The 18,050-nt window shown below is 44.4% G+C and overlaps 1 protein-coding gene across 5 annotated transcripts in view; it reads left to right on the top strand.

Annotated features, from left to right (window-relative positions):
• LOC121540447 (ribonucleoprotein PTB-binding 2) overlaps positions 1 to 15,241 on the top strand; it is an 80,072-nt gene extending 64,831 nt beyond the window's left edge. For 4 of the 5 annotated variants that reach the window (XM_041849319.2, XM_041849321.2, XM_041849320.2 and 1 more), the window contains 4 exons: positions 5,216 to 5,320; positions 6,030 to 6,158; positions 8,312 to 8,539; positions 15,014 to 15,241. In XM_041849319.2, coding sequence (XP_041705253.2) covers positions 5,216 to 5,320; positions 6,030 to 6,158; positions 8,312 to 8,539; positions 15,014 to 15,151 — 600 coding nt within the window. In that variant the 3' untranslated portion in view covers positions 15,152 to 15,241. The remainder of the gene's footprint in view (positions 1 to 5,215; positions 5,321 to 6,029; positions 6,159 to 8,311; positions 8,540 to 15,013) is intronic. The other variant, XM_045207735.1, reaches the window with a different exon arrangement.
• The last annotated feature ends 2,809 nt before the right edge of the window (positions 15,242 to 18,050 follow it).

An 18,050-nucleotide genomic window follows, 5' to 3' on the forward strand; every position in this document is an offset into this window, starting at 1 on the left:
GATAGAGTTATGTAAAGAGAAAGGAAGAATAAGAAAGAGGTGGAGAGAGAAACAGAGAGTGAGAGATGGAGAGAGAGGGCCAGAGAGAGAGAAAGAGACTGAATAGTTGACAGTGTATATTCTGTTCCATCTGGTGCTCTACTACCTCGCACTGCAACACCATATAGAGCCATAGAGATCTCTCTCTCTCTCTCTCTCTCTCTCTCTCTCTCTCTCTCTCTCTCTCTCTCTCTCTCTCTCTCTCTCTCTCTCTCTCTCTCTCTCTCTCTCTCTCTCTCTCTCTCTCTCTCTCTCTCTCTCTCTCTCTCTCTCTCTCTCTCTCTCTCTCTCTCTCTCTCTCTCTCTCTCTCTCTCCTCTCTCTCTCTCTCTCTCTCTCTCTCTCTCTCTCTCTCTCTCTCTCTCTCTCTCTCTCTCTCTCTCTCTCTCTCTCTCTCTCTCTCATCCACCTTCCTCTACTCTAATCAAATCCAAACAAGCTTTAATGGAAATTAGTAAACCAACGTTACCAAAACAACATCCAGCACCCTACTGCTACAGTACCATTACTCAGTCTGTGTCCATCTGTAATATAATGTAATGTAATGCCACTGGCTCTTATGACCGAAAAGAGCTCCTGGATATCAGGACAGCGATTACTCACCCCTGCTCCGATCAAGAATATCCTACCAACAGGACATAAATAACTGTAATATCTTATGTTTCACTGAGTAGTGGCTAAACGACAACATGGATAACATACAGCTGGCGGGGTTTTCGGCGCGTCGGCACGATAGAACAGCTGCCTCCGGTAAGACAAGGGGTGGAGGTCTGTGTATATTTGTAAATAACAGCTGGGTCACAAAATCTAATATTAAGGAAGTCTCGTGTAGCTCAGTCGGTAGAGCATGGCGCTTGCAACGCCAGGGTTGTGGGTTCGATTCCTACGGGGGACCAGTATGACATTTTTTATGGATAAGAGCGTCTGCTAAATGACTAAAATGTAAATGTCTCGAGGTTTTGCTCGCCTGAGGTAGAGTATCTCATGATAAGCTGTAGACTACACTATTTACCAAGAGAGTTTTCATCTATATTTTTCATAGCTGTCTATTTACCACCACAAACTGATGCAGGCACTTAGACCGCACTCAACGATCTGTTAAGGGCAATAAGCAAACAAGAAAATGCTCATCCAGAGGCGGCGCTCCTAGTGGCCGGGGAATTTAATGCAGAGAAACTTAAAGCCGTTTTACCTAATTTCTACCAGCATGTTAAATGTGCAACCAGAGGGAAAGAAAAACTCTAGACCACCTTTACACAACACACAGAGACGCGTACAAAGCTCTACCCTCGCCCTCCATTTGGCAAATCTGACCATAATTCTATCCTCCTGATTCCTGCTTACAAGCAAAACTAAAGCAGGAAGCACCAGTGACTCGGTCAATACAGAAGTGGTCAGATGAAGCAGATGCTAAGCTACAGTACTGTTTTGCTAGCACAGACTGGAATAGTTTCCGGGATTCTTCAGATAGCATTGAGGAGTTCACCACATCAGTCACTGGCTTCATCAATAAGTTTATTGATGACGTCGTCCCAACTGTGAACGTACGTACATACCCCAACCAGAAGCCATGGATTACAGGCAACACTGTAATCACACTGAGCTAAAGGGTAGAGCTGCCGCTTTCAAGGAGCGGGACTCTAACCCGGACGCTTATAAGAAATCCCGCTATGCCTTCCGACGTACCATCAAACAGGCAAAGCATCAATACAGGACTAAGATTGAATCGTACTACACCGGCTCCGACGCTCATCGGATGTGGCAGGGCTTGCAAACTATTACGGACTACAAAGGGAAGCACAGGGTGAGCTGCCCAGTGACACGGGCCTACCAGTTAGGTAAATTGCTTTTATGCTCGCTTCGAGGCAAGCAACACTGAAGCATGCATGAGAGCATCAGCTGTTCCGGACGACTGTGTGATCACGCTCTCCATAGCCGATGTGAGTAAGACCTTTAAACAGGTCAACATTCACAAGGCCGCTGGGCCAGACAGATTACCAGGACGTGTACTCTGAGCATGCGCTGACCAACTGGCAAGTGTCTTCACTGACATTTTCAACCTGTTCCTGACTGAGTCTGTAATACCAACATGTTTAAAGCAGACCACCATAGTCCCTGTGCCTGCCTAAATGACAACTGACCCGTAGCACTCACGTCTGTAGCCATGAAGTGCATTGAAAGGCTGGTCATGGCTCACATCAACACCATTATCCCAGAAACCCTAGACCCACTCCAATTTGCATACCGCCCCAACAGATCCACAGATGATTCAATCTCTATTGCACTCCACACTTCCCTTTCCCACCTGGACAAAAATAACACCTACGTGAGAATGCTATTCATTGACTACAGCTCAGCGTTCAACACCATAGTGCCCTCAAAGCTCATCACTAAGCTAAGGACCCTGGGATTAAACACCTCCCTCTGCAACTGGATCCTGGACTTCCTGACGGGCCACCCCAGGTGGTAAGGGTAGGTAACAACACATCTGCCACGCTGATCCTCAACACGGGGCCCCTCAGGGGTGCGTGCTCAGTCCCCTCCTGTATTCCCTGTTCACCCATGACTGCATGGCCAATCATGACTCCAACACAATCATTAAGTTTGCAGATAACACAACAGTGGTAGTCCTGATCACCGACAACGATGAGACAGCCTATAGGGAGGAGGTCAGAGACCTGGCCATGTGGTGCCAGGATAACAACCTCTCCCTCAACGTGATCAAGACAAAGGAGATGATTGTGGACTACAGGAAAAGGAGGACCGAGCACGCCCCCATTCTCATCGACGGGGCTGTAGTGGATCAGGTTAAGAGCTTCAAGTTCCTTGGTGTCCACATTACCAACAAACTGTCATGGTCCAAACACACCAAGACAGTCGTGAAGAGGGCACAACAAAGCCTATTCCCTCTCAGGAGACTGAAAATATTTGGCATGGGTTCTCAGATCCTCAAAAAGTTATACAGCTCCACCATCGAGAGCATCATGACTGGTTGCATCACTGCCTGGTATGGCAACTGCTCGACCTCCGACCGCAAGGCACTACAGAGGGTAGTGCCTACGGCCCAGTACATGACTGGGGCCAAGCTTCCTGCCATCCAGAACCTCTATACCAGGCGGTGTCAGAGGAATGCCCTAAAAATTGCCAAAGACTCCATCCACCCTAGTCATAGACTGTTCCCTCTGCTACCGCACAGCAAGCGGTACCGGAGTGCGAAGTCTAGGTCAAAAAGGCTTCTTAACAGCTTCTACACCCAAGCCATAAGACTCCTGAACAGCTAATCAAATGGCTATCCAGACTATTTGCATTGTCCCCCCCCCCCTTTTACTCTGCCGCCACTCTCTGTTTATTATCTATGCATAGTCACTTTACCTCTACCTACATGAACATATTACCTCAATTACCTCGACTAACCTGTGCCACCGCACATTGACTCTGTACCGGTACCCCCTGTATACAGTGAGGGAAAAAAGTATTTGATCCCCTGCTGATTTTGTACGTTTGCCAAAAATGTCAAAAATGTTATGAATTGATTTGCATTTTAATGAGGGAAATAAGTATTTGACCCCCTCTCAATCAGAAAGATTTCTGGCTCCCAGGTGTCTTTTATACAGGTAACAAACTGAGATTAGGAGCACACTCTTAAAGGGAGTGCTCCTAATCTCAGCTTGTTACCTGTATAAAAGACACCTGTCCACAGAAGCAATCAATCAATCAGATTCCAAACTCTCCACCATGGCCAAGACCAAAGAGCTCTCCAAGGATGTCAGGGACAAGATTGTAGACTACACAAGGCTGGAATGGGCTACAAGACCATCGCCAAGCTGCTTGGTGAAAAGGTGACAACAGTTGGTGTGATTATTCACAAATGGAAGAAACACAAAAGAACTGTCAATCTCCCTCGGCCTGGGGCTCCATGCAAGATCTCACCTCGTGGAGTTGCAATGATCATGAGAACGGTGAGGAATCAGCCCAGAACTACACGGGAGGATCTTGTCAATGATCTCAAGGCAGCTGGGACCATAGTCACCAAGAAAACAATTGGTAACACATTACGCCGTGAAGGACTGAAATCCTGCAGCGCCCGCAAGGTCCCCCTGCTCAAGAAAGCACATAAACATGCCCTTCTGAAGTTTGCCAATGAACATCTGAATGATTCAGAGGAGAACTGGGTGAAAGTGTTGTGGTCAGATGAGACCAAAATGGAGCTCTTTGGCATCAACTCAACTCGCCGTGTTTGGAGGAGGAGGAATGCTGCCTATGACCCCAAGAACACCATCCCCACCGTCAAACATGGAGGTGGAAACATTATGCTTTGGGGGTGTTTTTCTGCTAAGGGGACAGGACAACTTCACCGCATCAAAGGGACGATGGACGGGGCCATGTACCATCAAATCATGGGTGAGAACCTCCTTCCCTCAGCCAGGGCATTGAAAATGTGTCGTGGATGGATATTCCAGCATGACAATGACCCAAAACACACGGCCAAGGCAACAAAGGAGTGGCTCAAGAAGAAGCACATTAAGGTCCTGGAGTGGCCTAGCCAGTCTCCAGACCTTAATCCCATAGAAAATCTGTGGAGGGTGCTGAAGGTTCGAGTTGCCAAACGTCAGGCTCGAAACCTTAATGACTTGGAGAAGATCTGCAAAGAGGAGTGGGACAAAATCCCTCCTGAGATGTGTGCAAACCTGGTGGCCAACTACAAGAAACGTCTGACCTCTGTGATTGCCAACAAGGGTTTTGCCACCAAGTACTAAGTCATGTTTTGCAGAGGGGTCAAATACTTATTTCCCTCATTAAAATGCAAATCAATTGATAACATTTGTGTTTTTCTGGATTTTTTTTTTGTTATTCTGTCTCTCACTGTTCAAATAAACCTATCATTAAAATTATAGACTGATCATGTCTTTGTCAGTGGGCAAACGTACAAAATCAGCAGGGGATCAAATACTTTTTTCCCTCACGCTCTTTAATTATTTGTTATGTTGTTATTTTTCATCTTTTTTATTTTTTTACTTATCTATTTTTTACGTAACACTTATTCTTCTTAAAACTGCATTGTTGGTTAAGGGCTTGTAAGTAAGCATTTCACTGTAAGGTCTACACCTGTTGTATTCGGCGCATGTGACAAATAACATTTGATTTGATTTTGTAATGTTTGTGTGATTGTGTTGTAGGAGGCCATGCAGCAGTGGTACCAGCACTACCAAGCACAAGCCCAGAGCTACAGCACCGCCCCCCAGGAGAGCCAAGCTGTGGACTACGCCAAGGAGCACACACAGGTACATTTACTGTGTACTCAGTTACTCTATTATGTGTGAACTGATTTTGGGACAGAATCGTAACAAACAGGTATGTCAACCTAAGCAACATGGAGGGTAGTACACTATATACTGTAAAGCAAGGTGGGAAGTAGTTCACCTTTATACCAGCACACACACCGTGCCTGGCCCCTCAGGGTCACAACATAAAGGTGTGTGTTTAAACTGTGAAGATATCAGCATGAAAACGCAGTCTCTGACGTGCATAGTCACACATATGTCTCCAAATGTTTTGTCATCAAATACGAAACATTACCCATCAGGAAAAACTATCACCTTCCTCTGTCTCTGTGTGTTAAAAGCCTGTGTGTGTGTCTTAAAAGCCTGTGTGTGTCTTAAAAGCCTGTGTGTGTCTTAAAAGCCTGTGTGTGTGTCTTAAAAGCCTGTGTGTGTGTCTTAAAAGCCTGTGTGTGTCTTAAAAGCCTGTGTGTGTCTTAAAAGTGTGTGTGTTTCTTAAAAGTGTGTGTGTGTGTCTTAAAAGCCTGTGTGTGTGCGCCTGAGCACTCGGTACAGTATGTGTGTGTATGACTGACTCTATCACTCACTTATCCACCTGTCTGTGTGTGTGTACGCTTGCGTGCGTTTGCATGTGTGCACGTGCCCATGTGTATGTGCTATGTGCCCGTGCGTGCCTGTGTGTGTGTGTAACATTATCTGTGTTGTGTTCTAGCAGGCGGCGGTGGCAGTGCCGTCCTATGGGGATTACAGCTCCTACATGCAGGCTGTCGGTCAGTACTATTCTCAGCCTCCCATGACCCAGCCACCTCCCCAGGCTTACCAGAACAGAGACCCTACCAAGGTACAATACTGTGCAGTATGTCACTGTTAGTACAGAATGTCATTGTCCTTCAGAACACACAATCCCATACCAAGCCTCCAACACTCATACCCCAAACCTCCCCTTGACAGTTTATAACCCCAATCTACCTTCTCTATGCATAATGGTACAAAAGTGCACATCAACACACACCCCTTCCTTTTCTAGATGTAGTATACAGTGGCTTGCGAAAGTATTCACCCCCCTCTGCATTTTTCCTATTTTGGTGCCTTACAACCTGGAATTAAAATAAAAAATTTTGGGGTTTGTATAATTTGATTTACACAACATGAAGAAGATGCAAAATATTTTTTTATTGTGAAACAAACAAGAAATAAGACAAAAAAACAGAAAACTTGAGCCTGCATAACTATTCAGCCCCCCAAAGTCAATACTTTGTAGAGCCACCTTTTGCAGCAATTACATCTGCAAGTCTCTTGGAGTATGTCTCTATAAGCTTGGCACATCTAGCCACTGGGATTTTTGGCCATTCTTCAAGGCAAAACTGCTCCAGCTCCTTCAAGTTGGATGGGTTCCGCTGGTGTACAGCAATCTTTAAGTCATCCATCATTCCTTCAATTCTGACCAGTTTCCCAGTCCCTGCCGATGAAAAACATCCCCACAGCATGATGCTGCTTCCACCATGCTTCACTGTGGGGATGGTGTTCTCGGGGTGATGAGAGGTGTTGGGTTTACGCCAGACATAGCATTTTCCTTGATGGCCAAAAAGCTCCATTTTAGTCTCATCTGACCAGGGTACCTTCTTGTTTGGGGAGTCTCCCACATGCCTTTTGGCGAACACCAAACATGTTTGCTTATTATTTTTTTTAAGCAATGGCTTTTTTCTGGCAACTCTTCCGTAAATCCCAGCTCTGTGGAGTTTATGGCTTAAAGTGGTCCAATGGACAGATAGTCCAATCTCCGCTGTGGAGCTTTGCAGCTCCTTCAGGGTTATCTTTGGTCTCATTGTTGCCTCTCTGATTAATGCCCTCCTTGCCTGGTCCGTGAGTTTTGATGGGCGGTCCTCTCTTGGCAGGTTTGTTGTGGTGCCATATTCTTTCCATTTTGTAATAATGGATTTAATGATGCTCCGTGGGATGTTCAAAGTTTCTAATATTTTTTTATAACCCAACCCTAATCTGTACTTCTCCACAACTTTGTCCCTGACCTGTTTGGAGAGCTCCTTGGTCTTCATGGTGCCGCTTGCTTGGTGGTTCCCCTTGCTTAGTGTTGTTGCAGACTCTGGGGCCTTTCAGAACAGGTGTATATATATTGAGATCATGTGACAGATCATGTGACATTTAGATTGCACACAGGTGGACTTTATTTAACTAATTATGTGACTTCTGAAGGTAATTGGTTGCACCAGATCTTATTTATGGGCTTCATAGCAAAGGGGGTGAATACATATGCACGCACCACTTTTCTGTTATTTATTTTTTCGAATTCTTTGAAACAACTTATTTTTTTAAATTCCACTTCACCAATGTGGACTATTTTGTGTATGAAATCCAAATAAAAATCCATTTAAATTACAGGTTGTAATGCAACAAAATAGGAAAAACGCCACGGGGAATGAATACTTTTGCAAGGCACTGTAGCCTTGATGTAATATACATTACCATCCTCACTTAGCCTGTAGCTGGGACCACATGTCCCAGCTTACATCTAACACTGTCCCATCCCTGCTACGCCATACCCCAGCTCACACTATATCCCATCCTTGTCACGTCTCTCTCTGGTTAACTCCACTCTCCCACCCTAGCTGCCCCTTCCTATCTCCCCTCCCTGAGTCTATCCACCTCACTCTGCCCCCTTCTTATCCCCCCCTCTTGGGGTGTAATCCATCTGAGTAGTATGTCAGGGAGCCACTGGTGTGGAAGGCCTGTGGTATTTAGATGATGGTGTGTTTATGTGGAGAGCATGACACTCCTTACCCTAACCCAGGACATGGATATCCTGCTGGGAGAGGCTGTCCTTCCACACCAGAGTAGGTGTCGCGTCACAGGAGGTGTCAAGGAGTGTTGCTGTATCTGTGTGTGAAATAATAGGAGGTGGATGTGAATAAGCCCCTATGTGAGTTTCTCTGCGCGGTCAGTAACTGTGTGTGTGTGTGTGTGTTCTCTCTCTCCTAGGAGGCTGACATGTGTAAGCCGCTGGGTGTGTCTCTCCATGCGGTCAGTAACAGTGGTGCCCAGTCGGTGCTGCCCGCCGCGGTCCTGCCAGCCTACAGCGCCGTCCCAATGATGCCAGGCTTCATGGCCGCACCACCTCACGCCACACACACACACCCACCCAGCCCTGTCACACACACTCAGAATGTCCACGCCCAAGCGGCCAGCGAATGGAACCAGTATTACTACGTAAGTCACACGATGATGGTGATTTTATTCAAGATTATTTTTGAGACAGACAGTGCACTACTCATTATGGCCAGACTCCAGTAACGCTATGGAAGTGAGAGAATCAATACAACTGCTATATTCAAACCTCTACAACTGGGGTTTTCCACCAATTAGGTGCCTTTTGAGTATCACTGTAACTGAAAACTCTAAATTATACTGTCATTTTTTGTATTATCAACAGTAAAATACTCTGAAACGTTTTACTGTAGCATATTGTAAATGATGGTGCATTGTGGAAAAATGTTGAGGGCGGGGAAATAATTGCTGTATTTCGAATGCTACTGTAATTCCACCCACTGCTCTTGGAGCACCAAAAACCTTTTGACTGGTAGTGGGTGCATGGTATTGTTGTTTAGGTTTGACAAACTGACTTGTTGGAAAGGTGGCATCCTATGACGGTGCCACGCTGAAAGTCACTGAGCACTTCAGTAAGGCCACTGTAAATGTTTGTCTATGAAGATTGCATGGCTGTATGCTAGATTTTATACACCTATCAGCAATGGATATGTCTGAAATAGCCAAATCCACTAATTTAGGAGAATGAGCTGAGATGAGCAGACAGCCTAGTGGGAGGATTTACCCAGACACTTGAGCTGAACTCATGTCTCTTAAAATATTTACATATTTTGTACAGACACACTCTCCACCTCCTCCTCCCATCTCAATCTCTCCCCTCCTCTCCCCTCTCACTACCAGTGAATAGGCAAACACTGGGGACCCTGGTAGTGAGATCAGACCAGAAATGGGACTCATACCAGATGTTTGGTGTAGTCTGTCTCAACCACATACTGTACTCAATGGACTGTAGAAGATGGGCCAGTATACAGTGGCTTGCGAAAGTATTCAACCCGCTTGGCAGCTTTCCTATTTTGTTGCCTTACAACCTGGAATTGAAATGTATTTTTGGGGGTTTGTATCATTTGATTTACACAACATGCCTACCGCCTTTTGCAGCAATTGCAGCTGCAAGTCTCTTGGGGTATGTCTCTATAAGCTTGGAACATCTAGCCACTGGGATTTTTGCCCGTTCTTCAAGGCAAAACTGCTCCAGCTCCTTCAAGTTGGATGGGTTCCGCTGGTGTACAGCAATCTTTAAGTCATACCACAGATTCTCAATTGGATTGAGGTCTGGGCTTTGACTAGGCCATTCCAAGACATTTAAATGTTTCCCTTTAAACCACTTGAGTGTTGCTTTAGCAGTATGCTTAGGGTCATTGTCCTGCTGGATGGTGAACCGCCGTCTCAGTCTCAAATCTCTGGAAGACTGAAACAGGTTTCCCTCAAGAATTTCCCTGTATTTAGCGCCATCCATCATTCCTTCAATTCTGACCAGTTTCCCAGTCCCTGCCGATTAAAAACATGGTGTTCTCCGGGTGATAAAATATAATAATAATATGCCATTTAGCAGACGCTTTATCCAAAGCAACTTACAGTCATGCGTGCATACATTTTTGTGTATGGGTGGTCCCGGGGATCGAACCCACTACCTTGGCGTTACAAGCGCCGTGCTCTACCAGCTGAGCTACAGAGGACCAGGTGTTGAGAGGTGTTGGGTTTGCGCCAGACATAGCTTTTTCCTTGATGGCCAAAAAGCTCAATTTTAGTCTCATCTGACCAGAGTACCTTCTTCCATATGTTTGGGGAGTCTCCCACATGCCGTTTGGCGAACACCAAACATGTTTTCTTATTATTTTCTTTAAGCAATGGTTTTTTTCTGGCCACTCTTCCGTAAAGCCCAGCTCTGTGGAGTGTACGGCTTAAAGTGGTCCTATGGACAGATAGTCCAATCTCTGCTGTGGAGCTTTGCAGCTCCTTCAGGGTTATCTTTGGTCTCTTTGTTGCCTCTCTGATTAATGCCCTCCTTGCCTGGTCCGTGAGATTTGGTGGGCGGCCCTCTCTTGACAGGTTTGTTGTGGTGCCATATTCTTTTAAAAAATTTATAATGGATTTAATGGTGCTCCGTGGGATGTTCAAAGTTTTGGATACTTTTTTATAACCCAACCCTGATCTTACTTCTCCACAACTTTGTCCCTGACCTGTTTGGAGAGCTCCTAGGTCTTCATGGTGCCGCTTGCTTGGTGGTGCAGACTCTGGGGCCTTTCAGAACAGGTGTATATATACACTGAGATCATGTGACAGATCATGTGACACTTAGATTGCACACAGGTGGACTTTTTTAACTAATTATTTGACTTCTGAAGGTAATTGGTTGCAACAGATCTTATTTAGGGGCTTCATAGCAAAGGGGGTGAATACATATGCACGCACCACTTTTCCGTTATTTATTTTTTAGAATTTTTTTAAACAAGTTATTTTTTTCATTCCACTTCACCAATTTGGACTATTTTGTGTATGTCCATTACATGAAATCCAAATAAAAATTAATTTAAGTTACAGGTTGTAATGCAACAAAATAGGAAAAAATGCCAAGGGGGATGAATACTTTTGCAAGGCACTGTACTGTGCTGCTTGAAAGTATGTGAACCCCTTGTGCATTTACAGATTTTTTCAGTTTTTACCATGAAATCTTCATTTAATCAGAACCAGTCTTTTTGATCTGACATAACAGGTTTATATTTACCAATACCATATGTTGGTGTAGAGGAAATCATGCGCATAATAGATTTTTTCTTTTTAAAGAAATTAGTGCAGGTGCAAAAATTAGTGAACCCCAAGTTGCATTGGTTAAATCAAGCAGGTAAGTAGAATCAGGTGGGTAAATAAAAATATATTTAAAAAAACGACAAAAAAATACATATATAATAATAAACAAATATAACAAAAATATATATAAAAAAAACTAATGAAAATTTTAAAAATACTCTAAAAATAAAACATTAAAAAATTTGTAGAAAATTAGAAAAAGAATTAGACAAATATATATATATTTTTTTAAATAAATAAAAAATTGTAAAGTGGTTGTCCCACTGGCTATCATAAGGTGAATGCACCAATTTGTAAGTCGCTCTGGATAAGAGTAAATAATTAGTTACCAAATGAACCAATCAAAGGAGAGATCGTTAGGAAAGAGTTTGGGTGGGACTCTGATAAATAGAGATAAGAAACCTGGTCAGTTTGGTGTTACCCATCCAGGTGAATGCAAAGCACACCATGCTGAGAGGAAAGGAGATATCAGAGGACATCAGGACGAGGGTAGTGAGAGCACATCAGTCTGGGGAAGGCTATTTTACATTTTAGTCATTTAGCAGACGCTCTTATCCAGAGCGACTTACAGTTAGTGAGTGCATACATTATTTTTTTTATACCCCCCGTGGGAAACAAACCCACAACCCTGGCGTTGCAAACGCCATGCTCTACCAACTGAGCTACAGTGGGGAAAAAAAGTATTTAGTCAGCCACCAATTGTGCAAGTTCTCCCACTTAAAAAGATGAGAGAGGCCTGTAATTTTCATCATAGGTACACGTCAACTATGACAGACAAAATGAGAAAAAAAAATCCAGAAAATCACATTGTAGGATTTTTTATGAATTTATTGGCATATGATGGTGGAAAATAAGTATTTGGTCAATAACAAAAGTTTCTCAATACTTTGTTATATACCCTTTGTTGGCAATGACACAGGTCAAACGTTTTCTGTAAGTCTTCACAAGGTTTTCACACACTGTTGCTGGTATTTTGGCCCATTCCTCCATGCAGATCTCCTCTAGAGCAGTGATGTTTTGGGGCTGTCGCTGGGCAACACAGACTTTCAACTCCCTCCAAAGATTTTCTATGGGGTTGAGATCTGGAGACTGGCTAGGCCACTCCAGGACCTTGAAATGCTTCTTACGAAGCCACTCCTTCGTTGCCCGGGCGGTGTGTTTGGGATCATTGTCATGCTGAAAGACCCAGCCATGTTTCATCTTCAATGCCCTTGCTGATGGAAGGAGGGTTTCACTCAAAATCTCACGATACATGGCCCCATTCATTCTTTCCTTTACACGGATCAGTCGTCCTGGTCCCTTTGCAGAAAAACAGCCCCAAAGCATGATGTTTCCAACCCCATGCTTCACAGTAGGTATGGTGTTCTTTGGATGCAACTCAGCATTCTTTGTCCTCCAAACATGACGAGTTGAGTTTTTACCAAAAAGTTATATTTTGGTTTCATCTGACCATATGACATTCTCCCAATCCTCTTCTGGATCATCCAAATGCACTTCAGACGGGCCTGGACATGTACTGGCTTAAGCAGGGGGGACACGTCTTGCACTGCAGGATTTGAGTCCCTGGCGGCGTAGTGTGTTACTGATGGTAGGCTTTGTTACTTTGGTCCCAGCTCTCTGCAGGTCATTCACTAGGTCCCCCCCGTGTGGTTCTGGGATTTTTGCTCACCGTTCTTGTGATCATTTTGACCCCACGGGGTGAGATCTTGCGTGGAGCCCCAGATCGAGGGAGATTATCAGTGGTCTTGTATGTCTTCCATTTCCTAATAATTGCTCCCACAGTTGATTTCTTCAAACCAAGCTGCTTACCTATTGCAGATTCAGTCTTCCCAGCCAGGTGCAGGTCTACAATTTTGTTTTTGGTGTCCTTTGACAGCTCTTTGGTCTTGGCCATTGTGGAGTTTGGAGTGTGACTGTTTGAGGTTGTGGACAGGTGTCTTTTATACTGATAACAAGTTCAAACAGGTGCCATTAATACAGGTAACGAGTGGAGGACAGAGGAGCCTCTTAAAGAAGAAGTTACAGGTCTGTGAGAGCCAGAAATCTTGCTTGTTTGTAGGTGACCAAATACTTATTTTCCACCATAATTTGCAAATAAATTCATTAAAAATCCTACAATGGGATTTTCTGGATTTTTTTTCCTCAATTTGTCTGTCATAGTTGACGTGTACCTATGATGAAAATTACAGGCCTCTCTCATCTTTTTAAGTGGGAGAACTTGCACAATTGGTGGCTGACTAAATACTTTTTTTCCCCACTGTACATCCCTGCCGGCCATTCCCTCCCCTACCCTGGACGACGCGGGGCCAATTGTGCGCCGCCCCATGGGTCTCCCGGTCGCGGCCGGCTACGACAGAGCTTGGATTCGAACAAGGATCTCTAGTGGCACAGCTAGCACTGCGATGCAGTGCCTTAGACCACTGCGCCACTCGGGAGGTAAATGAGGCTATAAAATCATCTCAAAAAGATTTGAGCTCCATCAGTCCACTGTGAGGCAAATTATTTACAAACGGAGAGCATTTAAAATAACAACTCGGCCTAGAAGTGGACACCCTTCCAAAATATCCCCAAGATCCACAAGAACAATAATAAATCTGGTAAAATCCAACCCAAACATAACATCTAGAGATTTGCAGACCTCCCTTGCTGCCGCTCAGGTAAATGTGCATGCTTCAACAAAAAAGAGGAACACTGAATCAAAATGCCATTCATGGGAGGGTTGCTAGGAAGAAGCCTCTGCTGTCAAAAAAACTACCCGTTTTAACTTCGCCAGAAACCACCTCGACAAAACTGAAGGTTTCTGTAAGTCCATTCTCTGGACCGATGAGTCCAAAATTGACCTTTTTGGTCACAATCAACACCGCTATGTTTGGCGAAAATCCAACACTGCCTACCACTAAAATAACCTTATCCCAACAGTCAAGCATGGTGGTGGGGCTGCCTTTCCTCCTCTGGACCTGGACGACTCCACATCTTTAAGGGAACCATGAGTTCTGAGGTATACCAGGAGAGTTTTGAACAGAACGTCACGCCATCAGTCAACGAGCTAAAGCTGGGCCGAAAATGGGTCTTCCAACAAGACAACGCATTCAAACAAATATACAAAAGAGTGGCTCAGAAGAAGATTTGTGTTTTGGATTGGCCAAATCAAAGTCCTGACCTAAATCCAATCGAGATGCTGTGGCAGGACCAGAAGCAGGCAGTTCATGCCAGACACTCCTCAAACCTCACTCAATTGGCTGAGTTCTGTAAGGAGGAGAGGGCAAAAATCCCTCAAAACAGATGTCAGAGACTGATTACTGGCTATAGGAGACGTTTAGTCCAAGTTATCGCTGCTAATGGAGGTGCCACAAGCTATTGACTGAAGGGGTTCACATATTTTTGCACACATCTAATCTGAGTTTCTGTTAAATAAACCACTTTTGTTAAATAAACAATGAAAATATATATATTTTTGTTTCTGTCATTTACTTGGAATGTCTTTATTACGAATTTGGGTTTAGATAAGGATTTTATGTTTATTTTAATATTTTATAGCAAAATAATGACCAGCCCTGAAGGGTTAACATACTTTCAAGCAGCACTGTGTATGCAGTCAGGTCTGGGGTTTGGGGTTGGGATGGTATATGGAGAAGGTTTAGCGAGGGGTCTGGATCTTACAGTAAGTAGTGGTGTTTACTTTGTCTCTCTCCACCGTTCAACCTCATCTTCTTTCTCTCTCTGTTTCCTCTCTCTCTTCTCTTTTCTCTCGCTCTCTCTCTCTCTCAGAATCAGGCTCGGGGGCAGAAGCGGGAGTACCCTCACTTGGCGGTGCAGAATTTGACATCAGAGGGCGTGTACGTGGGGCAGCACTCCCAGGGGCTGGGGGGGCAGTACGCTGACTACTTCAAGAAGAAGAGGATCTAGAGATGACCTATGACCCATTACATTACATTACATATTTACATTTTAGTCATTTAGCAGACGCTCTTATCCAGGGCGACTTACAGTTAGTGAGTGCATACATCATTTTTTTTATTTTTCATACTGGCCCCCGGTGGGAATTGAACCCACAACCCTGGCGTTGCAAACGCCATGCTCTACCAGGTGACCCTGACCTCCCTCTCTCTGACCCCTGCACCCTAACTCCTAACCCCTAAACCCTACAGTACATACACACAGTCTCGGGTTTAGTGTTGTACGACGTTGGTAAACACACACCATTATGTCGCTTTTGTCCTTTTCAAGCCTTAATTCCGAGCTCTTAAATCTCTTCTCAGTTGATGTGTAAATGTTTATTGACTAATAATCGGTACATTGTTTGTAATGTGTATATATAAGCTGCTTTTGTATTTTATGGCCAGTCAGTCAGTCTGCCAGTCTGCCTTGTTGAAGGCCAGTCACTGTGTAGTCGGGTTTCTCTCTCTGTTTCTATCTCTCTGTGTACTCTCATTTCAAATGGGGGAAACTGCACAGAGTTGCTGTAACTGACGTGTTTTTCTCTTCCTCGGTGTCTTTCTCTTTTTCTGACTGCCTAAGCGTCTCTTTTTATCTCTCTCTTCGCGGAGACCTTGACTTGGCATGTATGTGCGTGCGTTTTTATTGTGCCATGCTGTAAGTGTAGGAGCGATCAGCCATTCCCAGGGTACAAGGCGGCGGGGCTACCCTGGAAACTCAGAGACACAGGAAGGAGGACGTCCAATCACTGCTCTTAACCTGGAACAATGGACACTAACCTAACATAGCAGGCGTAAAAGAAGATCCCCTACATACTGGACTTGACGAGAAGGGGAAAAAAACAGTCGGGGGAGGTTTTATGCACTGTTCAACCAATCCAGTAAATGTGGAGGAGGAGTTAAGATGGAGTGTTGCCCAGGTGTCACCTTGTTAACATGCAAAAGGAGAAGTCCCGTCACAGGCTCTCTTTCCATTTCCCCTGAAAACCGGAACATCCGATTTGTTGGGGACTCGGCAGATGCTAATGGACACTTAAAGGCTGGGCTGGTCTACTAGCAAATGAATGGACACCTAACTTGGTATCTTATAGCCATTATAAAAGTCACTGAGTGGACACTTCTTTGTACCAATATAGCCATGTATTATAACTAGCTAGTTGATGGACACTTCCTAGGCCGTCTTCTTATTGCCCTGTGTTTGTGATAGCTACGGGATTGAAACCTTCCTCTGTTTATAATGGCTGTTGTTTTCTGTAGGGGCCATGGAACATTGGCTCAGTCGCTAAACGCAATAAGCTACGCAGGAGGAGATCTCCCAGATTTTCCCAGGTTCTTCTCTTCTTTTCCTGCTGTTTTTTTTAAATGCGGTGGACTTTTCAGGACGGGAAGGGCTCTGGAGACACAAATAAACCAACCGACACTTTAATACTGCTTAATAAGCTGCCATTAGAAATGAAAGATTCAGGACAGTAGCCATGTTGAATTATCTCAGAGATGTTGTGGACTCCAGGGTTGGAATCAATTCCATTTTGAATCAGTCAATTCAGGAATAAAAAATCCAGAAGTCTATGTAATAATAAATCAGCAATTTTCATCAAGCCATGAATCGAATTTCAATGAATCCCCTTAAGATTAATGTGGTACAATGAAAGTGAAAAGGCCCTGAACCCAACCCTGGTGATCTGACAGAGGGGGTATGAAGGCCCCAGGAAAGGGCATGGATGAGGGCTTTAGCACCATGTTAAGTGCTGGCACAAGTATTCAGCCTGAGACCCAGGCAATAACAACAACTACTGAACCAACAAATAGCAATGCCAACACGAGGGCATACAAGGGCATTCATTACCTCTCTATGTGTAGTGTGCTACAATAAATCAACCTGCCAGTCGCTTTCTTCCTCTCCTTTTCTTGCTTTATCTGCTACCTACTCTCTAATCTCTCTGTTTTCATCCTTCACTCTTGAGTTGAAGAGGCTGCGTTCTCCTGTGTCACGTGACTTGATTTGAAGCGCTGATGTGTTTAGTGCTGTCATTTGTCATGCTCTCAACGGGCGAAGCATCTCTTAAATATATTAGTGTGTGACTGTAACATATTTAAACCCCTTTCAATGCTGTTACACTGGCTTAAAGCCACAGTTTTCGTTTTACTGTGTGTGTGTGCAAGCGAGTGTCTGTGTGAACTGCCCAGTAGGACTTGTTTTTTCCAGCCAGCTGATTGCTCTCTCCCACAACTTCTTTAAAAAGCTAAGCTTAGAAGTGTGTGTAGCTTCTTTCTTTCTTTCTGTGTGTGTGTGAGACTGTAGGAGTCTCTCTGTCTCAGTCAGTGGCTGTAAAAGGCAGACCCAGGCAGTAAATCATGTCTGTCTGCCGTGTATTCAGACACTTTAGGCCAGTCTGTGTTGTTTTTAATAGTGTTTCAGTTGTATTAGCTTTTCTCTACAGTCTCCCCCCACTCTGCCATTACTGCGTGTGCCACAGTGCTACGCAGAGCTCTGTGTGTGAGAGTGATTTTGACCTCCACATTTTGCCTATAGCAGGTCCATAGGTTTTTATAGTTATTCAGTCTAGTCTGTGCTTTGTGTGCGTGTGAATGAGTGTATGTGTGCGTTAATAACCTGCTTTTGGCAGGTATGAGGGGAACAGACAACAGAGAGGGAGAGAAAGAGAGGACAGTGACAGAGAAAAAAACAGCTCCTGCTGCTAGCGCAGCCTGCGTTTATTGGCACTGTCGTTCCATTTTGATTCCTCTCTTTCTCTCTGGTCGGTCTCTGGCTGATGGGTGTTGGCTGTGTGTCCAGCGTTCAGCTGAGGGCTCCTACAGTAGGCTTCAGGACAGGTCTGTTACCATTTAATAATAGGGCTGATAAATCA

Source organism: Coregonus clupeaformis, chromosome 26 (genome assembly GCF_020615455.1).
Source record: "Coregonus clupeaformis isolate EN_2021a chromosome 26, ASM2061545v1, whole genome shotgun sequence".
NCBI classification, from domain to species: Eukaryota; Metazoa; Chordata; class Actinopteri; order Salmoniformes; family Salmonidae; genus Coregonus; species Coregonus clupeaformis.